This window comes from Mauremys mutica, chromosome 2 (genome assembly GCF_020497125.1).
Source record: "Mauremys mutica isolate MM-2020 ecotype Southern chromosome 2, ASM2049712v1, whole genome shotgun sequence".
Classification (NCBI taxonomy): Eukaryota; Metazoa; Chordata; order Testudines; family Geoemydidae; genus Mauremys; species Mauremys mutica.
The window spans coordinates 213,084,409-213,111,320 of record NC_059073.1 but is presented as its reverse complement, the minus strand read 5'-3'; the positions used below and the strand labels follow the sequence as shown (position 1 = coordinate 213,111,320).

Sequence of the window (26,912 nt, the reverse complement as noted above, 5' to 3'; positions counted from 1 at the left end):
GTAAGAGATTAGGAACAGACCTACTGCAGGGGGCTTATTAACCCATATCTGTTTAATGCAAAGTTTCCTGCACCTTCCTCTGAAGCATTTGGTGGTGGTCACTGTAGGAAACAGGATACTTGGTTAAATGGGTCCATCTGATCCAGTAAGCCAATTCCTATGTTTCTAATCACTATTATACATTTAACTGGTATGTCCTTCAAAAAATTAGTCCAAATACAGTTTTGCATATGATCATTTCATATTATTAAAAGGGATCCCCTGAAAGCTTAACATACTGCAATACAAAATACACATTAGGGTAGAAGACTCCTGTTCTTGGGTCAGCAGAGATGACAGCCTCAAACTTGGGTATGTTAACTGCATCACTCCTGAATGCTTTTCTAGGGCTTGGCTACACTTGCAGATGTTGAGCGCTGGCAGTTAAACCAGCCTTCAGAGACCACAGCAGGGAAAACACTGCTGTGTGTTTACTGTCAGCTGCAAGCGCACTGGCGTGGCCACATTAGCAGCTCATGCACTGCCACAAAGAGCAGTGCATTGTGGTAGCTATCCCAGTGTGCAAGTGGCTGCAGTGTGCTTTTCAAATGCGGGGGTGTGGAGTATGGCAGGGAGTGTGTTAAAGCAGCAAAGAATCCTGTGGCACCTTATAGACTAACAGACGTTTTGCAGCATGAGCTTTCGTGGGTGAATACCCACTTCTTCGGATGCAAGTAGTGAAAATTTCCAGGGACAGGTATATATATGCAAGCAAGAAGCAAGCTAGAGATAACGAGGTTAGTTCAATCAGGGAGGATGAGGCCCTGTTCTAGCAGTAGAGGTGTGAAAACCAAGGGAGGAGAAACTGGTTCTGTAGTTGGCAAGCCATTCACAGTCTTTGTTTAATCCTGAGCTGATGGAGTCAAATTTGCAGATGAACTGAAGCTCAGCAGTTTCTCTTTGAAGTCTGGTCCTGAAGTTTTTTTGCTGTAGGATGGCCACCTTAAGATCTGCTATTGTGTGGCCAGGGAGGTTGAAGTGTTCTCCTACAGGTTTTTGTATATTGCCATTCCTAATATCTGATTTGTGTCCATTTATCCTTTTCCTTAGAGATTGTCCAGTTTGGCCGATGTACATAGCAGAGGGGCATTGCTGGCATATGATGGCGTATATTACATTGGTGGATGTGCAAGTGAATGAACCAGTGATGGTGTGGCTGATCTGGTTAGGTCCTGTGATGGTGTCGCTGGTGTAGATATGTGGGCAGAGTTGGCATCGAGGTTTGTTGCATGGATTGGTTCCTGAGCTAGAGTTACTATGGTGTGGTGTGCAGTTACTGGTGAGAATATGCTTCAGGTTGGCAGGTTGTCTGTGGGCGAGGACTGGCCTGCCACCCAAGGCCTGTGAAAGTGTGGGATCATTGTCCAGGATGGGTTGTAGATCCCTGATGATGCGTTGGAGGGGTTTTAGCTGGGGACTGTATGTGATGGCCAGTGGAGTCCTGTTGGTTTCTTTCTTGGGTTTGTCTTGCAGTAGGAGGCTTCTGGGTACACGTCTGGCTCTGTTGATCTGTTTCCTTATTTCCTCGTGCGGGTACTGTAGTTTTGAGAATGCTTGGTGGAGATTTTGTAGGTGTTGGTCTCTGTCTGAGGGGTTAGAGCAGATGCGGTTGTACCTCAGTGCTTGGCTGTAGACAATGGATCTTGTGGTGTGCCCGGGATGGAAGCTGGAGGCATGAAGGTAGGCATAGCGGTCGGTAGGTTTTCGGTATAGGGTGGTGTTAATGTGACCATCACTTATTTGCACTGTGGTGTCTAGAAAGTGGACCTCCCGTGTAGATTGGTCCAGGCTGAGGTTGATGGTGGGGTGGAAGCTGTTGAAATCTTGGTGGAATTTTTCCAGAGTCTCCTTCCCATGGGTCCAGATGATGAAGATGTCATCAATGTAGCGTAGGTAGAGAAGGGGCGTGAGTGGACGGGAGCTGAGGAAGCGTTGTTCCAGGTCGGCTATAAAAATATTGGCATATTGTGGGGCCATGCGGGTGCCCATAGCGGTGCCACTGATCTGAAGATATATATTGTCAAATTTGAAATAGTTGTGTGTGAGGATAAAGGCACAGAGCTCAGCAACCAGTTGTGCTGTGGCATCATCAGGGATACTGTTCCTGACAGCTTGTATTCCATCTGTGTGTGGGATGTTTGTGTAGAGAGCCTCTACATCCATGGTGGCTAGGATGGTGTATTCTGGAAGGTCACCAATGCATTGTAGTTTCCTCAGGAAATCAGTGGTGTCACGGAGATAGCTGGGAGTGCTGGTGGCATAGGGTCTGAGTAGAGAGTCCACATATCCAGACAGTCCTTCAGTGAGAGTGCCAATGCCCGAGATGATGGGGCATCCAGGATTTCCGGGTTTGTGGATCTTGGGTAGTAGATAGAATAACCCTGGTCGAGGCTCTAAGGGTATGTTGATTTGTTCCGGTGTTAGTGTAGGGAGTGTCCTGAGTAGATGATGCAGTTTCTTAGTGTATTCCTCAGTGGGATCTGAGGGAAGTGGCCTGTAGAATTTGGTATTGGAAAGTTGTCTGGTGGCCTCCTTTTGGTAGTCAGACCTGTTCATGATGACTACAGCACCTCCTTTATCAGCCTATTTGATTATAATGTCAGGATGGTTTCTGAGGCTGTGGATGGCATTGCGTTCTGCACGACTTAGGTTATGAGGCAAGCGATGTTGTTTTTCCACAATTTCTGCCTGTGCACGTCGGCGGAAGCATTCAATGTATAGGTCCAGACTGTCATTTCGACCCTCAGGAGGAGTCCATGTGGAGTTCTTCTTCTTGTGCTGTTGGTGGGAGGGTAACTGTGTATCAGTGCGCTGTTCAGTGTTGTCCTGAAAGTATTCTTTGAGTCGGAGACGGCGAAAGTAGGCTTCCAGATCGCCGCAGAACTGTATCATGTTGGTGGGGGTGGCAGGGCAGAAAGAGAGTCCCCGAGATAGGACAGACTTTTCTTCTGGGCTGAGTGTGTGGTTGGATAGATTGACGATATTGCTGGGTGGGTTAGGGGTACCACGGTTGTGGCCCCACGTAGCAGGTAGGAGTTTAGACAGCTTACAGTCCTTTTTCCTTTGTAGACAGGTGAAGTGAGTAATGTAGATCTCCTGTCTTATTTTAGTGAAGTCCGTTTGCATGGAAGTTTGGTTATTAATGAGAGTCTCCAGGTTGGAGAGCTCTTTTTTGATGTTTTCCTGTTTGCTGTATATTTTGTTTTTTGTTTTCCTGTTTGCTGTTTGTGTGTTTTAGGGGGCAAAGAGTATGTCAGCATGCTGTCTTGTAAATTCAGAGAGCAACAGATTCTCCTCCCCTGCCCCTCTCTCTTTCACACACACACTCACAATAGCAGCATTCCACAGTAATGGTTTGCTTTGTCCTCAAGCAGATAAGCATGCCAGCCATCAGAAACGGAGCTTTGAAAGGGGATATCCAACATGCCTGCAGCCAAGTTCAAAACAATGGCCGCTTGACTTCAGGGGATTATGGGACTTTCTGGAGGCTAATCACAGCACAGTAATGCAACACGTTGTCCACACTGACAGTTGGGCATTTCAGCTGGGGCGCAGCAAGCTTTATGCTTCTTGTGGAGGTAGATTACGAGGAGCGCTCCAGCTGCAGAGTCCAGGCGCTCTAAGTGCCTTGCCAGTGTGGATACCTCGGGAATTAGGGCGCCCGGGGCTAATTTAATGTGCTCTAACTTGCAAGTGTAGTCAAGCCCCTAAAAACTGATTATAGACTAGCATCGCAGTGTTAGAACTGAACTTGCTTAAAGGAAAAAAATGTAGTTGGAATAACTAAATATGAAAGTGGGAGGGATAATTGCAGTATCAAATGATGGGATGAATGGAAACAATACATGTCATATACATATCAGACTTTCCCCAAACAGCCTTTTAATGTTAGTATATGAGAAATTAATACAAAAATGAGCAAATAGTCTTTTACCTTGGTGTATTTGACAGAGGCAGTGTGGCATCACGTGAATCTCCTGTTTTGTTTTTTTAAAGAAAAAAACATACATCAAACTGTCAAGGAAAACAATTTATAACTATCATTAAAAAAGTATTGCAAGTGATATCAAGGGAGTTAAAATTGGAAAAATTGTCTATTTGAGAGCACTGTACAATCAGTATGACCTCAACTCTACAACTGTTTGCACAAGGCCAGACCACTGCAACGGTGTGGAACACCACAGAAGCAAAGATGCAGCCAGTGCAATCAGCTGCAGGATTACAGTCGTTATCTACTTGGGTGACATTTCTTAGATGCATAGACTAGAATGGACCATTGTGATCAGCTAGTCTGACCTCTTGAATAGCACAGGCCATAGCACAGAACTTCCCCCAACTAATTTCAAGAACATAGTTTTTAGGAAAACATTCAGTCTGGACTGTACTGTTTACGCTGACCATTGCCCTTCCACCTAGTTGCAACAAATTAAAAAGTCTCTCTCCTGTAAGTGGCTACAGTTTGCCCCCTCCATGCTCAGAGTAGTCTCTGTCTCCTTGTCCTTTGCCCCACCTCCCGAGATACTCCAGCCCCCTCCCCGAGTCATACTTGCCCCATCTGCCCCAACCTGTGCAGAAAAATCATTGCTCCATGGAGGTGGGCCTGTAGTTGAGAGACCATCAAAATCGAGGCGTCCAGACTGTGGTCTGGATGCACCTTTCCTGAGCAGGGCAGTTGTCTAGGATGTGTCATAACAGGCTGCCCTCAAGTATGTTTAGACTTCTGTTCAGCATTAGCTAGAGGCTGGCACATTTCATTGCTTTTGAAAGCCAACCTGCCTGGGTTGCTTGAATCCTTCCATTCTCCCGCTCAGTGCTATTCCTCTCTATTTCTAACCTCTTGCAACCCCCCCACCTCCTGCCTATGTCAGGGGCTGTGTGTCCTCTTATTCACCCCTTCCACCATGCCAGGGGCTCTTTATCTCTCCCACCCCACGGGCTCTGTATAGGTCCTGCAAGTCCCTCTCCCCCCGTCTCTCCCTTTCCCCCTATTCCAGGGGCCAGCCCTCCATCACGTGCCACTGTGCCTCGTTCTTCCCCAGGCCAGGTGCACTGTGTGTCCCCCATTCTTCCTCCCCATGCCAGGGCCCCCGTGCGCCTCCCCATTTCCCCACCCCCTGTTGTTATTTCCTGGCTTTCTGCCTGGGAAACGAGTCCCTCGGGCTACCAGCGTGTCACACACGCCATTGAGACCCCGGGCAGAGGGGAAAAGGCGTCCAGCTGACTGCAGGGGCCTCACTCAGCAGAGCCACAAATGGAGCTCGGGATTGGATGGGGCACCTGCCCCCGCCCAAAGGCAAATATCGGCAAAGGAAACGTCCCCCAGCAGCGCCGCTGGCACAGGGCGGGTTGCTCGTGCTTGTCACAGCTCACCAGGGGGAGCGGCTGGTAAAAACCGTTAGGGGAGAACCGGGGAAGGGACCGAAGCTCTGAACACCCCGGAGGCGGCAAGACTGGGGCGCGGAGCGTTCGGAAACGTGGCCAAGCCCCGGCGCCAGCTCAGCTCTATCACTCCCCGCGAAAGACCCGTCCCCGCCTCACGCGACAGGGAGCTGCCAGAGGCGGTTTCTAAGCAGCCGTTTATGACCCAAACGGAACAAACACAGACCAGCCGTCGTACCGCGCAGTGACCCCCCCTCCCCTCACCTTTGGTCCCCGGAGCCATTGTCCGCGCAGCCCCCGGCGCCCTTCCTCGCCTCCAAACCCCGTTGCGCCCAGCGCGTTCCCCTCCCCCAGCGCTTGGAACTCTCGGCGGCTCAAAATGGCGGCCTGTTTGAATTTGGCGCTAACTGCCCGCGGGGGGGGGGGGGAGTGTCTCCCGCTGTGAAGTCATCACGGGGGCGGCCATTGGTGTGTGTCTGTGTCTGTACAGCCAGCCTCTGTCACGTGACGGGGGGAAGCGTCGCGTCCGCCTGTTCCGGGCCCGGGCGGAAATGCGTCGTTGCTCTCACCGCCGCTGCCGCCTGTTCCTCTGGCAGCCATGAGCAAAAAGACGCAGGTCTCGTACGTGCCGCCGGCCGAGCCCGCCTTCCTGAGCCGCCTCAAGAGGCAGGTCGGGTATCGGGAGGGGCCCACGGTGGAGACCAAGGTAATAAGCTGCCCCTCGGGGGGCCCGGTCAGAGCCCGCCCCGCTGCCGAGACCCGGGGATGGGCTCCCTGGAGACTAAGTGAGCCGCGGGCGAGCATAGCCGTCTCCCCTGTGCGCTGGGAGCTGCCCCAACCCTCCCCACCCCCGGCCTGTGGGGGAGACCCCCGCCCCGAGCCTGGCGGTCGCAAAGCCAGAGTCCCGCTGCCCCGTGTGTGACCGGAGCCGCCCCCGCCGCGGCCTGGGCAGAGGTGGCGGCAGCAGCCGCGCAGGGCTCCCCACTCAGCAGGGAGACGTGTCTCCTCAGCCCCCGTGGACACGTGTCCTGAAGGGCCTGACCCCATGGCCTGCTGCCAGCCCTGCGCTGCTGTAGGACAAGATCCCGTCACGTTAGATCGAAGGGAGCTTCCCTCAGACCTCGGAGGCCCCGGGAAACCAGTTGAAGTCAAGGTTTATTTCAGAGCCAGGAGCTGTCACCAGGGCTGTCCTTTCCCCTCTTGCATCAATAGCCAGTTGCACTGAGCAAGTGAATAAAGTTCTTTTAAAAAAAAATAATCAACAGAAACTGGTCACCTTCAAGCCCTAAGGTGTGTAATAGGGAGTTTTTAAAGGAATACTCAACTTAAAACAGTTAACAATTCTGTTAGGCGATTCCTAAGATCATTTTTCTTAATCATTTCCCCTGTTTTTCATTTGTTTACATTGTGCATTAAAACACTGTGTAGTCAGTTTCACTATTCACCTTACAGAGTCAGTTAGTCCTATTTATTTGTGTGGGTTGCTCACACTAGCAGAGATAAGTAAATGCCTTTTAAAATGGGAAACTGCCTAGAAAATCACAAGTGGGCAAGAGGGACACAAGCAGATGTAGACTTGGACTCTAAATATATTCTGTGGGTGGCGTACCTGAGATCACGTATTCATTGACATTTCAAAAACTCCCGCACCCCAATCTGGGTCTATGCTGGTTATGTACTATGTATATATCTTATTAATTTGTAACTGGCATTTGAAATCCCTCATAACCCAAGCCTGACCCCAGATGTACAGTACCTTCCTTCTTAACTTGTGTAAATTTGCTTTTAAATATTAACTTGAATAAGATTTTTAAATCTGAAATTACTTTTAAGTCACTGTTTCAAGTAAATGCTGTCAATTAATACTGTTATTTTTAAAAGTGTGTGCATAATTTAAAGCAGCCTTCCAAACTGCCCTGAAGCTTATAACACAAACTCTCTCTACTTCTTAAAACAAAAATGGTCCTCTCCCTCTATTTTTCTATCCTGTTTAAGGGGGAAAGAATCTTGCCCCAAATGAGCTTCTTCTCTCTCTCCCCTTACTGTGTTGTCCAGAATCTATCCCGTTTAAAGTGAGGACTTGAGTAATTTTTACTTATAGTGGTACTGTCATCAGACAAGTGAAAAACTGAGTTAATTGCATCTAAGGGCCTGATCAGGCACTAGCTTGTTAAGTATCCCACAAGTGCTCTAATTAACTGAGTAAATATTATTTAGCATTTGTATTATCATAGCACCTAGAAATCTTAGTCATGGACCTATTGTTCTAGGCTACTGTAAAAACAGAATAAAACGACTGTCTATAGAGCATCTCATATATTCTACTCTACTCCAGATTTTTGGGAAAAGACCAGAACAGTAATAAAAAAAACAACACACATAGCAAAGTTGTCATCACTAACACCTAGACTCAAGGATAGTAACGAAGACAGTACTTGCACTCTCACTTCTGTTTGCCTCTTTATCCAATATATACAATTTCCTGTTACCTTAGTGGGCTAAAAGATTGCAGCTCAGACTCTTCCAGCTTCTGATTGATAATGGCCTTTAGTAGTAACACCTGGCTCGTAGGTGCATGTGTTTGGGCCCAAATGAACCTTGAGGGAAGAGAAGAAAGGAAGTAACCTGGCCAAACTGAGTCAGCCTCCTAAAGTACTTGACTGCCCAGTTATAAAGTTATTTCAGATACTATACCTGACCTGAAATCCCTGCTGATGTTCTTTAAACACACACAGGGATACTGTGTGTGCCTAAAGTGCTGTCAAATGCATAAAGAGCCTGATCCTACTAATATTAAAGTTAATGAACAACAATTCCAATTTACTTTAGTAGTACAGGATAAGACCTAAAGTAAACAAACTAGGAAGATATTTCTTCATACTGAATGATTAGAGAAAAATAGTAATCTGAGATGTTACTTTTAACGTTAAGAAAAATAATTTCATATAAAAAAGTTGATAGTTTTCTCCTTTAGCTTCTAAACAATATTTTAAAATCCAGTATTGTAATTTATGTTTTTTATATATATAATATAAAAAAAGCTACTACCCTACCTGCTTTACTGTAGTCTGCTTTTGCAAAATTTGCCAGTGGAGTGAGCATGTTAACCAAAAAGAGCTGTTTCTGGAGCTTTGCTGTTGTAAAGGCTGATATTACTGATTATTCTAAAAAAGTAAGCAACCAAAGGGGGGAGATAAACTCCGATCAACACGGCTAACTGAAAATGTTAATATTTGCTCAATAGAAAATGGAGAGCATTGCTACGGAAAGGAATCTCTTTAGGTCTTAAGAGGGTATTACAAATAATGGAAAAGGGCAAAATGTTACAATAATGTTTTTTGGGTTTTTTTAAATCAAACATTAACATAAATACTTCTGTGATGATGTGCTACATCAGGAGTCCCCAATGCAGTGCCCGCGGGCACCATGGCGCCCGTGGGGACATCTTAATGCGCCCGCATCCTGGCCCCCGGCAGAGCACCCGCCGAAATGCCGCAGCGGCATTTTGGCGGGGACGCCTCTCGATGATGCCGCCTGCCGTCGACAAGTGACGTCATCGAGAGGCGTCGCTCCCGAATTTCCGCGGGGACGCCTCTCGATGACGTCGCTTGTCAATGGCAAGCGACGTCATCGAGAGACGTCGCTGCTGAAATTCGGCGGCATTTCGGCGGGTGCTCCACAGCCACAGTGGTCCTTCGGCAGGCACCCGCCAGCCGAAAAGGTTGGGGACCACTGTGCTACATGATTGAAAGGCAAGTAATGTGGTTCTGAGCTTGATGTCATGCTGATTAGTGTGTCTCCTGTTCTCTTGGATGATTTGACTATAACTTTGGGCTATTTGGGCAGTCCTTGTTGAGAGAGGTTGACACTGATGGCCAAATCTCTCTCCTAACTGACCTTACCACAAGAGTTGATTTGATATGATGATCAGAGTTGCTTTTTTTTCTGTCTCTCATCTAGAGAGAGCAGCTCCCAGCTCCTGAGGAAGATTGTGAGAGTGGCAGTGACAAAGAGGATGAACAACCCCAAGTGGTGGTACTGAAAAAAGGGGACCTGACCCCAGAAGAAGTGATGAAAATTAAACAGGAGATCAAAGATGCTTCAAAATCAGGTAAGTACTAAGACCTAATGAATTTTAGAATATTAATCTTTTGTTTTATATAGCCCAAAACAAAGAGACAGTAAGCAAATAAAGGAATAGGCTTGCAGATGTAAGAGTAATTTTCTACAGTTTCCTATTACCTCTCATTCACAATTCCTCATTTAAATAAATTGCTCCAGTGGTTCCCAGGCTGAGCTCTGTAGTTCACATAGCACTTGCCTATGATCTCCAGAGACCTGACTAGTGGTTCCAGCTGTGAAATAGCAATCCTGGCTCTGTGGTTCCAGCTGTGAAATAGCAATAAGCTAAAAAATACCGTGGTTTTGTGAAAGTCATTTTTGGTTCCCTCTCCCCTTCCCTTAATGAATAACAAGCTCAGTGGTGTTTGGTTTAACATTTTTTTCAATTTTGGTGCCATTCTGACATTTTTAAATGAACATAGATGAAACTTTAAAATATATGATCCTCAAAACATTAGGGTCTAATTTAAAGCTGTGAATGAAAACTTAACTATCCTACAATGCTAAAAAAAAAAGTGATGAGCGTATCCCTTGTTATGCCTGTTAAACTTACTAGAAACAATAAGAAAGTTACAGAACTCTCTAGAAGCCTAGGGAAGAGGTCTCAATAGAGTTACAGGTGATGGAAAAGAAAGATATAGCTAGTGTGTGGAATCAACTGTCATTGGTGCAGATTTGAACTGCTAGTGGGGATTTGGGTTGTTAGAATCTGGAGGCTTCTGGAGGTAGGCAGGACATCTGTTTGCATGGTTCTCTATAGAACTGGGTGGTTCATCATCTTTTTCAACTTCCACAATGTTGAATTCACCTGGTGCTAGTTTCTCTTTCTAACACCAGGAAATGTGAAAGCTGATCGGTACTACATATTAGTAATTTAATGTATAGTGACTAACAAGTATCTGAATGAATTATCCATTCAACAGGCTTAAAATTGAAAAAAGAGTGAGCAAACAAGCAATTGAATATATTGAAGTAAATAAAATAAAATTCTTCTTTAATAAAATGTAAACCTTGACAAGAGTTGTCTGTCAGGATAGAAAAGATTTGTTTTCCTCCCAGAGTACAGAAAATCATTTTCTTCAGACTGCTTAAGATCAAATGTTCCGTTTTTAGAATAAACCAAAAGGCAGATTTGAATTTAATAAGAAAATTGTAATCTGACCCAAACATTATTGTGAATGTAGCTCAAATGAGCTATCTAAAAAATTAATTTCGCCCTAAATATACTCCTCCAAACAGATCTTAACTCATATGTACACTACAAGATGCTGCAAGTGATAAAATAGTGGAAAATTAAAGGAGCAACTAAAGGAATCCAGTGACTCAAATGCAAGCTTGTTGATTGAACATGAGAAATCATTCAGTAATGGCAACAAACAAGTACAGGAAAATATGTTCCTACTTAATGCTGCTTTTGATTCTATGTCTGTAAAGGCAGCTATAGAAAATTGTATCCAAGTTGTTGAAAAAGCCATTCAGGAATGCAAAGAAGAAAATGACAATGGGGGAGGTCTCTCTAATTTATTGGACAATGTAAGTAATATGAAATGAAACAATTTAATGAGTGCAGTTATCTTAGAAGGTTGATTGTATGGGTGTTCAGAATAATATTCAAACATTGTCAACCCTGAACACATTTCTAAAAAACACTGTGGAAGTTCAGAAATTCCTTCACAATGATAGCTGCTTCGGGGGTGTGTGGTGTTTTTTTTTTTTTTAAAGTGATGCCACAGCTTCACAGATGATGATGGAGCTCTCAAAGTTTGTGGCTTTACTAAGTAAACTGAAACTAGAAGAGAGCATGAAAAGGACTTGGTCACACATAGCATGCAGTTACCCAACAAGCGACTATTTTGAGAAGTTCTAAACTTATAAAAGGAATTGAAGGAGGTTTTGGAGGCTTTGACGGTTTACCAGATGATGACATTGCTGTCTGAGTAGAAATCTCTTAACAATCAAGAACTAGAACTGCCCAAGGGGGGAAAAAATGATCCAGAGAAGCTAGGAATTTTTGCCTGTTTTTTCCAGTATGTTTTCCTTCCTCCCTCCCCTCTAATACAAAGGCTAAAAATTGAGCCCAAAACAGAAAAGCTGAAATTTAGCTGCTGGAATGAAATCTTGAGTTCCTTCTTTCTTTTCTACCATTTAAAATAGAAGATACAGTTTTTGTAGTCAAAATTTGTGCTTGTGAAGGAGGTTGTGTCATAGTTATTTGCAGCAAAATTGTGGGAAATTATAGAAGTAAAATCACAGAAGAGAAGACAATTGAATCCAGAATTCTGCCAGTTTTTTAAAGATTTTTCATTCCTGTCCAGCCAGTAAAGCAATGAAAGTTTATTAGTAGAGCTTCAGGATTGTGTTGGTCTGATCTTCATAACAGGCTAAGTACTTAACTTGGGAAAACATTATTTGCTGCTTATCTCTATTAAAAAGAAAATACAAAAAAATGGTGGGCCTTATCAGTTAGTAGACTGGAGGCGGGGGGAGAACTCTATTTACAGAATTGCAAATTCTTCATTTCTGAGACTGTGAACAGGTTTATGCTTATTCATAAAGATATTTGTTACTCAAGCATAACGTGCTTTGTGTTTCATTTTGTAAAGGTTTCAGGGGTTCTTCAGATAAGTGGATTTTTTTTCCAGCATGTCAAAAACCTCAACCACGGTGAAAAATACATTAAATGGTTTTTCAGGTATTACTTTTCCATGTAAACAATTCATATAGCAGCCACAGGAATCTCAGTTAATCACTGTGAAGGGGAAGTGATCTGCATAATCATATATGGAAAGGGAGGTGGTCCACACTATTAAAAACAAATCTGAACTGATCTGCTCTAATGGGTAGAATAATAATCTATGTGGAATACAAGTAACATCTTTCATAAATAGGGTCAGTGAGATGATATGCAAATGCACCTGTACAGTTTTGCCACTGTAGCTTACTCCTGAGCTTTAGCACCTCTGCATTTATCTTCAGTCCTAAGCCTTTTGAGTAATGGCTATCAGTTGTGGCAAATTGTGTAGATTTTTGTGATATGGCCAATAGTAGCAACTTGGGCTTTAGAACTACTGTTGCAAGGGACCACATACTAGTTACAATCAGGGGCTCTGAGACACTTCTCGATGATGACTGCTGTTCTCTTGCCTAGACATTGCATTCTCTTAGGCTGCTGACCTTTGCTTGACAGCCGATGCAGTTAATATCAATGGGTTCATCTCCTGCCTTTGTTCTGTTGACTTGTGTTAACAGTGGGAGCAAACAACACAAGTGTTAGCATTTGCTTCTGTGCTAGGAGATTTCTGCGTGAAAGGGCCACATGTGAAAGTTTCTACTGCCATGTAGATGGCTGTGGTGTGATGGTACTGCAGCTCTCTTTGATCATCTTTACCCTGTCAACCTCATTTCCAGTTACAAGGATTCAAACTCAGGTCTCTGTTAACCATTGGTAGGTACAGCTGGCTAGCTCCACTCTTTATTAGAGGTTTTGAATATTGTGTTTGTGGTTTTTGCCAGTTACTTTTCATGTTTAAAAATAGCAAAGTATCATGAAAAGATTGTTGTAGAGTAATTTCTTATTTCTTACATTTTATTTTTGAAGTTGTCAACCTCTGAGTTGACAGTGGAATGAATGTAATTATATATCACACAGGCAGTTCATTAACTTGTATTCATATGAAGACTGAATGGAGATGGAGGAAGAAAATGCCAGACTTAACATTCCATTTTACCATATCAGGATCAGAACAAAGGCAAACAGGTTCCAAGCAACCTATGCCCAACAACCAGATGTGGATGGGGGCTGATCTATACTCAGGGTATTGTTGAAAGTATTCAAAAGTACCTAAAATATCCAGGTTTGATGTTCTGCCTTCTCATTTAATATGGCCACAGTGATTCTTCATTCTCATAGACATCAGATTGCGAGATTATTCTGGGATTTTCTAAACCACATTTACATTCCTCCCTACACAGCTTTGTTCACTAACCAGTTTGACAAGACTGTACCTTTTATTTCAAGCCACAGTCCTCCCTGTGACTGGCTTTTTCTTAAACTGATGAACTATACTCTTGCATTAATCTGGAAAAAATAGCTGATTTAATGTTCCAGCTTCACTTAGCCTCCTTCCAAGGCAGCAAAATTTAGTAATGCTCTTACATTGGCTTTTTGGAAATACAGTCATGGTGAGCACTTTAGCTATGATTAACCTTTATACATAATCTTCTCTACTGAAATCATTTTATCCATGGAGGACTTGCTAGAGGTTTTTAAAAAGTTGCTATTTATTTCCCAACAATCTTTTTGCTTAAATTTTCTTTCATGCAGCATTCTGAAAAGAATTATTGTAGGGTCAATAGTAATACAAATGACTTCATGAAAAATAAGATTGCAGAAAAGTAAAAATGGTAATTGATACAAGATACCTTGTCCCTGCATTCATTATAATCGCTAGAACAGGGGTTTGCAATGTTTCAGAAGTGGTGTGCCGAATCTTCATTTAATCACTCTAATTTAAGGTTTTGTGTGCCCATAATACATTTTAACGTTTTTAGAAGGTCTCTTTCTATAAGTCTATAATTTAGAACTAAACTATTGTTGTATGTAAAGTAAATAAGGTTTTAAAAATGTTTAAGAAGCTTAATTTAAAATTAAGTGGCCAGGACCCGGGCAGTGTGAGTGCCACTGAAAATCAGCTTACATGCCGCCTTCGGCACACGTGTCATAGGTTGCTTACCCCTGCGCTAGAATTTATTTTTCTGGTGCTTTTCTAGTTCGTCTGGTCTCTGAGACCTTCTGATATATGCAGAGGACCAAAACTTAGAAGCAGGTGTCCTTACTCATTTGAAGTATCTTAATATTATAGAATAGAATATCAGGATTGGAAGGAACCTCAGGACGTCATCTAATCCAACCCCCTGCTCAAAGCAGGACCAATCCCCAGATAGATTTTTGCCCCAGTTGAACTCTCAACCCTGGGTTTTGCAGGCCAATGTTCAAACCACTGAGCTATCCCTCCCCCTGTACCTTCTTTAGTCCAGCCAAGAAATCTGACATTTAGTCTAGCAAAGGAGGGACAATCATTGCAGCTGTCAGTCCACAAATTGCTTTCCACAGAGCCCTGTCCTTAGCAAATGCAGGGATGATATTTCAATGGCAACTGTTCTTAGTTGCCCAATAGGACCTGTGCCTGTGTCCCTCTTCCACGCTGATGGAACAATGAGAACCGACAAAGCTGAATTAAGGCTTCAAGCTGAAAGAATCCACGAGTTGAGAGCATGCAACAAGAAACCACAGTGTACATCAGAGATGCTGTGGCTGTCACACAAGTCACGGCTACAGAAAATTTCACACATTCAATGACTTGGCTGCTAAGTACTTGAGGCAGGCCCTAAAAGGATTTGACAAAGCTAATTCTATAAATCAGCGTTTTTGACAGATACTCCAGTAACTCTGAAAACTGCAGAAAGTGCCAGACAGGATGTAAGGTTGGATACAGGAGTTACCAGATGACAGGTAGACACCCTGCTCCTCCATGGAAAATGTTTAGAAACATGGCAGGCAACAAGCAGGCACTTGGTAAAATTACTCTGTGAATATGCAGCTGAGAGTGCAGAAGCACACCCCAGCACACACGCTCTTGCTGAAAGCTTTTCTAATGGTGAAGCAGTGAAGTCCATCACCTGCAGAGGTGCTAAAGAAGCCTAAGGCTTGTACAGTACTCACAAGGAAGCTTCTGCATGGTGTATGTGCCAATATGATCTGTGTATCTCAGTGCAAAGGAACTGTAGTAATTAGGTCCCCTGATTCAGATATTTTGGTCCTTGCTGTTCGCTACTTTCCAAAACTGGAACACACAGCTAACATATGGATTGAAAATTCCAGGCTTGTTCATTTTGCTTCGGGGGGTGGGAGGGAATTCTGCCTGATCTCTTGTGGGTGCATCAGAGAGAGCTCCTTTCTTGTCTGAAGGAGCTATTTTAGCACTTCTAGAGGTCAAGCTGCTGGTTAGCTGGTCTATAGCCTTAGTAAGTGGCCTTGATTTTAGCTGTTTCCAAAACCTTGTATTAAACGTCAATTTTGATTTCCAAAAGTACATCAAAAGTTTGCAGTAACATTTCACTTCATATAGATTATCTCTTTAAATGAATGAGGCTGATTATGTGAGGAACATCAAATATCACAGAGTTAAAAACAGTGGTTTGGAGAATTCCTGTAATAAATGGTTAGTGAGGCAGGTACGGAGATGGAGGGAGAAAGCTGAAGAGTACTTTTGGGCTAAGTGAGAAAGCTGTGATAAGAGTATATTAATCAGTTATAAAACAGTTGTATCCAAACTTTCAGAGTCATGCAACAATTGAGAAATTCATCAGGCTGCTACAAAACCTCTTTAGTCATTGTCATTAAAGGGACACTTACAACTTGACGTCCAATCACATTTATGAGAGTTTTATGTATTACATGTGACCTTGAGCCCCTGTGAGCTTTTTCTGGCGTTTGTGTCTTCTGTTGCTGTGTGACTGACCCATGTAAATAGAAATTGACTTTACAGGAAAACTGGTGAAACTGACTACACAAGTTGCTGTCAAACAAAAAGTAAGCAAACTAGAGAAAAATGCTGTTTTCCACTCTGGCCCCAGTCTTTTAGTTATAGTTATCTTGTAAGGTGTGACTTGTAACAAAAAGGTAATCCACATTTTTTAGAAGATGACTTTTTTTTAAAGTTAGAATTTTAGATCAGTTTTTGAATGCAGCCCTCTTAATCTTTCAAATTATGGATTTGGGATTCAGGTAAAAGAAACTATGGCTAAAGTCATACAGTGCTTTTAAAAGAGCCTGTTAATGCAGTTTAGTCCTTGTTTTCAGAAGTAATGCTTTACATTATATTTTGCATTCTTACATTTGCTTGTCTGCTCACTTTTCTGCTGTCTTCAACTCTTTCAGTACATTGTCAGAAATCCCACTTTCCCTGATTTGTAGTCCTGGTGTTGGCTTTTATCGGGTTTTGGTTTAAGAACTTCCAACGCTGAGGTTGATTCTTTAAGTTTTTCACTGACCCTTTCCAGGACACATTTTTATCAATTTCTGGAGGTCATCAACACAAATATAAAAGGCAAGCAAGACTTCAAACTGGAACGGGTTCAAAGAAGGGCCACTAGAATGATCCGAGGAATGGAAAGCCTGTCGTATGAAAGGAGACTTGAGGAGCTCGGTTTGTTTTCCTTAACCAAAAGAAGGATAAGAGGAGATATGATTGCACTCTTTAAATATATCAGAGGGATAAATGCTAGGGAAGGAGAGGAATTATTTCAGCTCAGTGCTAATGTGGACACGAGGACAAACGGATATAAATTGTCAGTCAGGAAATTTAGGCTTGAAATTAGACGAAGGTTTCTAACCATCAGAGGAGTGCAATTCTGGAACAGCCTACCGAGGGAAACAGTGGGGGCGAAGGACCTCCATGACTTTAAGATTAAGCTGGATAAGTTTATGGAGGGGATGGTATGATAGGATAACGGGTTTAGTCAAGAGGTCAATAACGTGCCACACTGGTAATTAGTACAAAGGGTCAATGTTGGGATATTGTTAGCCTTTTCCAGAGGGTCTAGCTGGAGAGTCTTGTCCGCATGCTCGGGGTTCAGCTGATCGCCATATTTGGGGTCGGGAAGGAATTTTCCTCCAGGGTAGATTGGCAGTGGCCTTGGAGGTTTTTCGCCTTCCTCCGAAGCATGGGGCAGGGGTCGCTTGCTGGTGGATTATCTGCTACTTGAAGTCTTTAAATCATGATTTGGAGCATTCAACAGCAGAGTCAAGGGAGAGAATTAGTTCAGGAGTGGGTGGATCGGCTTATGTGGCCTGCATCTTGCGGGAGGTCAGACTAGATGATCATAATGGTCCCTTCTGATCTTGAATTCTATGATTCTATGACTAATCAGTCCAATGTAATCTGAGAAAGGATGAGATGAAGTTTATTACTAGCTGAAAGAAGGCATTCTTGGCAGACGTTAACAAATCAACACTGCTTTCCTTAAACATTTTAGATAAATTTGATTTAAGATCTCATTTTCCTGTTCTCACTCTTTCCACAGATTTCTTAGGTAAGACCATATTTGCCATATTTCCTCACCTGATTCATTCTCTCTGTCTAACATTACTGACATATTTTAAGTGAGAATATAGGGCTGCCTGAAATTGGTCTTTTTTTTTTTTTTCCTCCTGCTGGAAAGAGTGTCCTTGAACATCTAAGAAAAACTTGATAATGTCTTCCCAGGCAGAAATCTAAAATCTATCCAGCTACTTCTGAATACTCCATAAACAGTGTTCAGTCCTTGAAAGCCAGTGCTAAGGAAATTACAATGTTGCTGTTGCCCTGATCCTCTGCCCTATCTCTATCATACCCTTCCTTATAAAGACCTCAAACCAGGTTACAAAGACCTCTGACCAGTTTCTCCACTTTATACATGGGGAAACAAACAAAGAGGTGAATTGGCTGGTCCCAGGTCACACATCAGGTCAACAGAAAGAAGAGCTAGTAATAGAACTTGGAACGTCTGACCCACCATGCTTCTGTACTAGACTACATACCTTTGCTATGTTTATTCTTCTAGAATTTCCCCATTGGGAACTAGTCAGACTGAAACTATCATATGTGGTTTATGCTGACTCCTTGAATGATGTTATTAAGTAGTCAGACAAGGTGGGTGAGGTAATATCTTTTGTTGGTGAGAGATGCAAGCTTTCAAGTGAGATACTATTCAGCCACTTAAAAAAAAATGCTAATGGAGTTGTCCCTCCACAACCCTATCCTTATTATGTACATTCACTCCATTCCTTTGTGTTCAGACTCTGGGTTAGGCTATGTGCTAAAACTTATTCTGCCAATTTATGCACACAGAATACAGTGAAGAAATGTAGAAATGACCAGAAAAACTCTCAAGGCTTTTTAGTCCCAGACTTGATTTGATTAATCTGTTGTTTATATTATGACGGACAAATTATTGGTTCTTATTTAAAAAAAAAAACTGTCACTCCACAGAAATGCAGTAATCACTGTGTTTGTAGGACTGAGCAAAGCAGATTTTGTGCTGCTCCTTTGCTTTTGCAGCAGCAATTTATTAGTGAATCCTATTCCCAAAGCTGAATTGACATATATTGATGGTGGTATGCATAGAGGCCTTGATCTTACAAAAACTTGGTAATTGGGTGTACTCACATGTATAAAGTTAATCAGGTGTGTAATTGTGGTGGGGGTTTTTTGGTCACATGCCACAGAAATAGTAGATCTTGTTAAACCAAAGCCGTTTTTCCAAATAGACTAAAGCTCAATGTTTGACAAATACAAAAAAAATACTCAATAAAGGGAATTGTTTAATTATTAAACCTCTGAGAGCAAAATCTAAAAAATAGAGAGATGGGGCATCGGAAATGTTTTTAAGTCTCTTGTATCAACATTCAAATGTGATGATATTTTGGTAGTCAAGGATGGGGTGTATTTTTGGTGAAAACCTAACAAATCTTTTCCATCCATTCCAGAGCCAAAGAGTGAACGCTTCTTAAGTTTATTTTTGTATATTAAATACAGGACAAATTAATAAACAATAGGATGCATGAACAACAAACTCATCTTATGTATAATTCACAATAGGCCTGCTAATAAACATACATATATTACTATAAAAATCATATCTTATTCACATTTACTTTTGATATTAAGTTACTGGAGGGCTTTTCTTTGGCTATAATTTTTATTAATGGGAACCACCATTACATTTTACAGTGCACAAGTTTACTCTTCTTCCAAAACCAAGAAGCTGCTGAGTTGATTGATTTTGTGAACAGTATTATGCCTGTAATACCTGCTCCAGTATAAGTCATTGGCAGGATTGGAATTCCTAGTCCTTTAAAGGTTATGTTTGCTCCTGGAGAAGATTTGTTAAGGTGAGAGAGTTTTGGGGGTTTTTTAGGTGATGTTTCCTCTATTACTCATAAATTACTAAAACAGTGGTGTTGTCTGACCTGCTCTGTGGATGCATATCTGAGTTATTTGGATCCTAAAAGTATTACTATAATATAAACAATGTAACAGTTTTTACAGTCTTAGCATGCACCTTAAACGATCTTGGTCAGTTTCAAATAAGATTTCACAAGGCTTTCTGTAACTGAAAAGTTACAATGCACCTCCTCTGTATAATAAACCTCATGATAATGGTGGTAAAAGGGCACAGAGTATGTTATTAAATGGGGATCAATAAACCACAACCTTGTCAAACACCGCTGTTATGTCATCAGGAAGTTTCTATTGCACAATTGATTTTAAAACAAATTATTGTACTTAAGAAAAATGTGCACAGCAGAATCTCTGATTCATGAATGTCCTTTTGTCTATAAATCGTTTCAGTTGTAAGCCACTGCAGCCTGAGGCTTTGCTTCTAATTCATAACGGTGGTTTTACATTTATCAAAACAAGATGGTACATTCATGCAGCAGTTGTTCTCCCCCATTTTGGTAATCCCAGAATATCTTTCATTTCAAATTCTTATCTTCGTTAGCACAGGTAGATGAGCAGAATTCATTAATCCTCACACATTTTCAGGATCCAGTGTGGTGACCATGCAGATACTTTATGCATTTACCTCCAGTGTAAAGAGACCTTATGAAGTTGTTTGCAAAAGAAGTAATGTCAAGGTTTGGGGGTTTTAATCTCAAAGCAGCATTTGGACATAGTTTATGGAAGTATATGCACATCATCTACCCTTTGCCACTAAGATAAATTTACCATATGTAGCCCTTCAGAGAGCTTGATGAGACATTACTGAGGATGTATTATCACCATCAAAGGGTGAAATGAAGGCTGAGAAGTTAAAGGCACAATTGCTCTCTACTTTTGCACGTAGATGGAGCTACATATATAGGTTGTTTGCAAGAGATTGTTTCTAGCTCTGCAGCATGCTCTCTCTTCTCCTTATAACTCTGACAACATCCACAGAAGCCATGCTACCGTGGGAGAAGAAATGGGTCAAACAGATATATGGATGCACTCCACAGAGCAACCAGATGTGTGCATCAAGGAAATTACTCCATGATGACTTTATAGTAAACAGGAAATGGGACACTTTATTTTGGTGATTTTTTTTATTATTATTTCAGAGGTCTTCTCATGCTGATTTTAGCTGAGGAAAAGTGAAGTTCAGTATGTATGAACATATAAAAGGAAATCTTGATTTTTCTATCTTTTTGTTATAGATGAAGAACCAGAGCCTGATGATGGAAAAATTGTGTTCAAGAAGCCAAGTAAGCGTTCATCAGAAGAGAAATTTTCGGGCCTGACTGCAAGTTCAAGTAAGAAGAAAAAAGAATCAAAGAAAACTAAGAGGGACTCAACACCCCCTCAGAATGCAGCTAAACAAATTAAAAATAGCAGCCTTCTCTCATTTGATGATGAAGAAAATGATGATTAAGAGTTGTGCATGTTTTTATGTTTTGCATACTTTCCCTTACAAGCATTAGAGCAAAAATGAGGTCCCTCTTTTAGGTGGAGACTTAGGGCCTGCTTCTCCTTTTACTCTGGGGTAAATCTACTGATGTCAGAGGAAGACCATATAGAACTGGTATGAGGTGAGAGTCAAGCCCTAATTTTTCAGTTCAGATGGTACTGCATGCACAGTATTTTGGACTGTATTTTTAAAAGAGAACTTAAATGTGAGTGCAAAATAAAACCCATACATATGGCTGTTTAAGATCCCATATATTAGCAAAATACTTGTGTACATGTAAAACTTATTAATACATTTGCAAACAAAATATTTTAAAATCATTTCCCCCATTTAAATTTTTTTTTCTGTTTACTGAGAGGCCAAAGACCGGAGTTTATAGTTGTATATTTTTGTTCTGTTAGAGCTGACCTCCCTAACAGTCAAAACAGTATAAAAACTTGGGGGCTAAAATCTTTGACCTTTACTCAGGTACAACTTGAAATTCTCCCTCCCCTCCCCCTGCTCCCCATATGTATGGGCTGAATAATTGGGTCTGTGTCTTGTAGTCCTTATGTGTTTGACTCAGCACCTAGTAAAGCCATGAGAATTTTGACTGCTGCCCTCAGTGGATGCAGATGAAGCCTGCAAGCACTGACTTCAGTGGAATTGCTCTGTGAATAAGAGTTACAGGATTGGATCCTTAGTGATTGCATCAGATATTGCACAGGAAAGAAATCTCTGAACTGTGAACTTGGAGATTATGTAGGGAAAGCCATTTAGTCCATTTTGGATACCATGGTGATGGGCTATGCATAAAAAAACTGGATGGAAAGTATTTTTTTTTGTAATTACATCTATGTATTCATGATTATTTGGGATCTCAGACAGCTTGTAAAATATTTCATTTCACTTTTAAGCTATAGAAAACTGTTTGTTTAGAGTAGAAACATTGTAAGCAGGAACTGTTGTGGAAAGCTGCTGATTCTATAGTATGAGATAAAATAAGTCATGAAGTTGTATAGCTGGGACAATATCTAATTTGTGAACTCTTCTACTGTCACGTACAGCAGATGAAAGTGACCATTCTTCAATGGCTTAGACAAAAAGGACTTGCTAAGATTCAAGATAATGTTGAGAGCTGATGTGGTTTCCAACAACAACAAAATCCTCTTGAAAATACTATGTCCTTTGAAACTGTTTGGACGTATTGTATGTTCTGTAATTATATGTGACCAGGAGCTGATCATAGACTGCTGCAGAATTATAGGATAAGAGACCAGGACCCCATTTCCTTGGTTATGTGACAGAACATGTGAAATGAATGGGAATGCAGAGCTTCATTAAGGAGCTGATCTAAAGTTGCTGTGTGAGACAGCTATTTTTAGTTTAACTCTGTTAATATTGGTATTAAAACATTAAATGTGTGATAAAGAATTTTATCTTTTGTGCATGTTTTATAAGTGGTCAGAATATATTTATATTATTTCAGTAGGTGACACGGTTATCTAATCCATCTGATTTGAAGCCATTTACACTCTAAATCAGTGAATATGCCCATCATGAAATTTTATGTTGCCATACAACACCTGCAGTGATCCCAGTACCAATGACATCTTAAAACAATATTTTCTAATATATGTAATTTAAATGGGAATGTCACTAGTGCATTTATGGATTTGGTTTGAATTTTTCTAAATATGTTTTCTGGCCATGTTTAGAACATATATCAAAGAAAATCACAGCAAATAGTTGGTAAGTTATGTGTTGCAACTAGTTAATTATGTGCACTAAAAACTCATTTGAGTCCAGTTTTTTGGAAAACATAATGAAAAATCTTGTTTGGAATATCTACAGCATGTTGCCATGAACATTTCAACATATATTTTCTTGGACTGCAAAAATAAATTCTTTAACTCAATGGCTCTCAATCTGTCCAGACTATTGTACCCTTTTAGGAGTCTTGATTTGTCCTGTGTACTCCCAAGTTTCACCTCACTTAAAAACTATTTGCTTACAAAATCAGACAGAGAAATACAAAAGTGTCACAGTACACTATTACTGAAAAATTGGCTTACTTTCCCATTTTTATCATATAATTATAAAATGCAGGCAGTCCTTGGACTTACAACACAATTGGTTCCTAAAAATTGCATTGCAAGTCGAAACATCATAGCTTGGAACCACAGAATACTCCATTGCAGGACCGAGCATCATAAGTCGAAACCAATTGTTGTAGATCAAATGAAGGTATTCATTCAGAAATGTCATAAGTGCCGTTCATCATAAGTTGATCATAAAGCTGAGGACTGCCTGTAAAGCAATTGGAATATAAATATTGTACTTACATTTCAGTGTATAGTATATAGAGCAGTGTAAATGTCATTGTCTGTATGAAATTTCAGTTTGTACTGACTTCACTAGTGCATTTTATATAGCCTATTGTAAAACCAGGAAATATCTAGATGAGTTGATGTACCCCCTGGAGACTTCTGTGTATCCTCAGGGGTACATGTATCCCTGGTTGAGAACCACTGCTCTAACTCACTAAAACCCCTTTGAAAGAATGAGTTAATCTGTGAGTACAGCAGTGCATATTTAAACTTTTATGGACCTATTTGTCAGTTTAAAAATACTCTTTACATCTTTCTCATACAGCCTGAACGCTCTTCACATTAGCTGCAAGGCAATTCCAGGGACATGGTTATCAGGAGATAAATGCTTGCCAAGGGATCAGAGGGAATTTGGATTTACCTAAAAATTACAAAGAGCCCCACAAACCTACAGCTGATTCTGCATGTTCAAAATAACTCATAAGTTGTTTGAGCACAGTGAATAAATACACTTAAATAGAACTGCTTATTGTGTAGTGAAAGAAATTTGTAAGTTTGAGAAGAATTATTTTGAAGTATTAAGTAGTATTTTTGAGTCATCAAACCCTACTCAGTTGGTACAGTAATAGATGCACAGGCCACTAAAATGCAATTAAATTGAAGTGGGCTTGCCAGTTTAGTGAGAAAATAACAATGAAAGTACATGCTGGTCTTGAGGCAACATATCAGGGAAAGGAAATGTAAATGTAGAATCCCAAATTCTTTCCTTTACTCTAAGATCTATAGAATTCCAAGCAGGAGAACTTTGCATTATTTGTATTGCACCTACTACTAACTATATAACTAGTTGGATATATTTAATTGGAAAGTGAATGATACACACACAAAAATAGCTAATTAGACATGGGAATTCACTTAATGTGACACACCAGGAGAATTATACACACTATTAGCTCAACATGACACCTGCATGGGAACTGGGACTCAATCCCTGGCTCTCTCACTGGCCTGGTTGGTGACTTTGTGCAAGTATGATGTGGTGTATGCTCCCCACTAGCCCTAAAAGAGATGAATTAGGCCAGGTGGGCCCAATCAGCCAATTAAGCTGCAAAGGGAGGAGATTTAGGCCATGTGGAGGTTGGCAGGGAGGAAGTTTGCAATCTCTTTCCTTCAGGTAAGAGAGAAGGGAAGTGGAGATAGGAACTCCTGAGAAAAGGGATAGGAACCCATGGGGAAGGGTTTACCTAATAGGCCTAAGAGACAGGGGTCTGACTAGGAAAGCTGATGGCGGGGGGAAGCTTAAAGAAGCACAGGAAGAAGTAGTCCAAGGAAGAGAGCAGTAGGGTTGGTGAAGTCCCAGATCTTAATTGCTCACTATAGAGCCTTGGACTGGAACCCAGTGTAGAGAGTGGGCCTGAGTTCCCGTACCATCCATTGCAGCATAGTATGTCTGGAGCTGTGAATGGGAAGACTGCCTGAGTCACTGTGGGAGTGACACAGTCAGGGCAGCAGGCATGCGGACTGCTTGTGCTGAGGGACTTTGTAAGACTCCCCTGGAAGGGGAAATCACAGTGTGACTTGGGAAGGCACAAAGCAGACTCCATGAGCAGGAGAAGAACTGCAATGATGGAGGAGAAGAAAGGGGGCACTGAACCGGGCAGAGCTGACCACCAGAAGGCGGTGCCATCCAGAGGTCAGTAGAGTGCACTATGACAGGGAGTCACTTCATCTTTCTCTGGGGGAATATGGTATCTATCTCCTTTGTAGGATGTATTGAGATCTATGGATGAAAAGTGCTATAGAATGGCTAGGTTTTATATTATTTGAGGATATTATTGGGCAGACTCTTAAGACAGGTTGCCTAATATGGAAATCTCTTGCACAGGCTTCAGTTTTTGATGTTGTTTAAATAAAGGCTCCAGGAACTTTTCTTGCTTCATTTGAGACAATGAAACATTCATTGGTGACCATGCTAGTAGTAGTTCTACTTATTTAAGCAGTAAGTTGATACTAGCCCAGCAGACAAGAGCAGCACTACTATGATAGATACCTAGGTTTGAGAGTTACCTTTGGCATCAGTGTGATTCTCTGTCAGGTTGCAGAACTGGAACTGTCTCGCCTTTCTTGAGCAATTCCTAGTAGTTGATTTCAGAGCAGCCCTGGTGCTAGCCTTGAAGGAAGCTGATTGCTCTGTCTGCAGAAGGAATAGCACCTTTTTCTAAAAGAGAGACAATGGAAAAAATAGAAGTAAAACAGTGAGAATCCTCAGTATGCTGACTGGTCAAGCCTTATTAAAAACAAATACAAATACATGTGCCAAAGCAAATAAGAAAATGGTAACAGTGTGGGGACGTTTCCCAAAAGAATCTGCTCCTGATTGTATATTTAAATTGTCTCAAGGTTAATTTTATCTCCAAGTAAGACCAAATAAATCAGCGAGGACTTGTAAATGATTTTCACTGGACTAACCGGAAGTCAGAAGAACAAGAATCCTATTCCTACTGTGTCTATATCATAGAATAATAGAATATTAGGGTTTGAAGAGACCTCAGGAGGTCATCTAGTCCAACCCTCTGCTCAAAGCAGGACCAACACCAACTAAATCATCCCAGCCAGGGCTTTGTCAAGCCAGGCCTTAAAAACCTCTAAGGATGGAGATTCCACCTCTCTAGGTAACCCATTCCAGTGCTACACTTTCTAAAGGAAACACTTTATGCTGTAGACGGTGGAGAGAAGGGTGTGCTTTGAGTGTGCCAGGAGCACCAGAAGCCTGTATTTAACTGTGCTTTAAATATTCTTGATAAGCTTCAGTACTTGTTTTCATTTACAGTGCTTTAATGTATAATCCTGTTAAGAAGATGCAGATTTATAATGAAGCAGGACTGTCATTGTTTCAGTTGAAAATACAATACAGAAAAGGGAAAGAGTGATGCTTCATATGGTTACAGAGGACTGATTTCATTTTCAAGGACATCGGGAATGCTTGAAAATGAGTCATTAATTTTGGTGTAGCACAAGAGGTATGATATGCAGTCTCAGCAAGTATTCTCCAATGAAGCCAGTTAATACAGTAACTTGAACCTTGATCATGCTATCCTGTTCCTCTTTCCCCTGCCAAAAACCATGCATGAAGTGGATGCTCTGTGCACTGATCACACACAAGGGGTGGAATATCAGCTGCCTCTGCAGCACCATGCTACTGTCTCCAACCCCATATTGAGGTGATATTCATTTTTAAGAAGAGATTTTCCATGCTGTAGATTTCCCTCCTTTAAGAGAGTTCTAGGTGCTGTGAATAGCACTGGAATTAGTATAGAGGAATAAGATCTCTGTGTGAATGACAGTATGCTGCAGTGATCTCTCAGGATCTCAAGGATAAATTAATTCTTGGGTCCAGGCTCCTGGTGGCATCCTGACTCCACCCACTTAGTCCCATGGAACAATTTGGTGAAAACTCCATGAGATTGAATTTGTGGAGTTTTCCTCCCCCTTAATCCCCTCCTGTAGGTTTTCCATGAAGGGACAATTTAGTACCCGTTTACTGCAGTCATGTCTTTCTATCAGTTTATCAGG

At 41.6% G+C, this 26,912-nt stretch overlaps 2 protein-coding genes across 5 annotated transcripts in view; one reads left to right on the top strand and one right to left on the bottom strand.

Annotated features, from left to right (window-relative positions):
* Positions 1-5,806, bottom strand: part of KIF15 (kinesin family member 15) — a 54,585-nt gene extending 48,779 nt beyond the window's left edge. For 2 of the 4 annotated variants that reach the window (XM_045004887.1, XM_045004888.1), the window contains exons 1-2: positions 5,683-5,806; positions 3,974-4,016 (exon numbers count right to left, since the gene is read on the bottom strand). In XM_045004887.1, the coding sequence (XP_044860822.1) occupies positions 3,974-4,016; positions 5,683-5,701 (62 nt within the window). In that variant the 5' untranslated portion in view covers positions 5,702-5,806. Of the gene's footprint in view, positions 1-3,973; positions 4,017-5,409; positions 5,562-5,682 lie in introns of those variants that run through there. The other 2 variants (XM_045004889.1, XM_045004890.1) reach the window with 2 other exon arrangements.
* Positions 5,807-5,923: 117 nt separating this feature from the next.
* KIAA1143 (KIAA1143 ortholog) lies at positions 5,924-22,904 on the top strand. Its single transcript, XM_045004891.1, has 3 exons — positions 5,924-6,124; positions 9,379-9,529; positions 20,780-22,904. Exons 1-3 carry the CDS (start codon positions 6,017-6,019, stop codon positions 20,992-20,994), a joined length of 474 nt encoding a protein of 157 aa, XP_044860826.1. The 5' UTR covers positions 5,924-6,016; the 3' UTR covers positions 20,995-22,904.
* The last annotated feature ends 4,008 nt before the right edge of the window (positions 22,905-26,912 follow it).

Excerpts from the sequence above, each read along its gene's own strand:
- KIAA1143 (XM_045004891.1), top strand. The coding sequence starts at position 6,017 with ATGAGCAAAAAGACGCAGGTCTCGTACGTGCCGCCGGCCGAGCCCGCC. Across the intron at positions 6,125-9,378 it reads GGCCCACGGTGGAGACCAAG|AGAGAGCAGCTCCCAGCTCC; the intron begins GTAATAAGCTGC and ends TCTCTCATCTAG. Across the intron at positions 9,530-20,779 it reads CAAAGATGCTTCAAAATCAG|ATGAAGAACCAGAGCCTGAT; the intron begins GTAAGTACTAAG and ends TTTTTGTTATAG.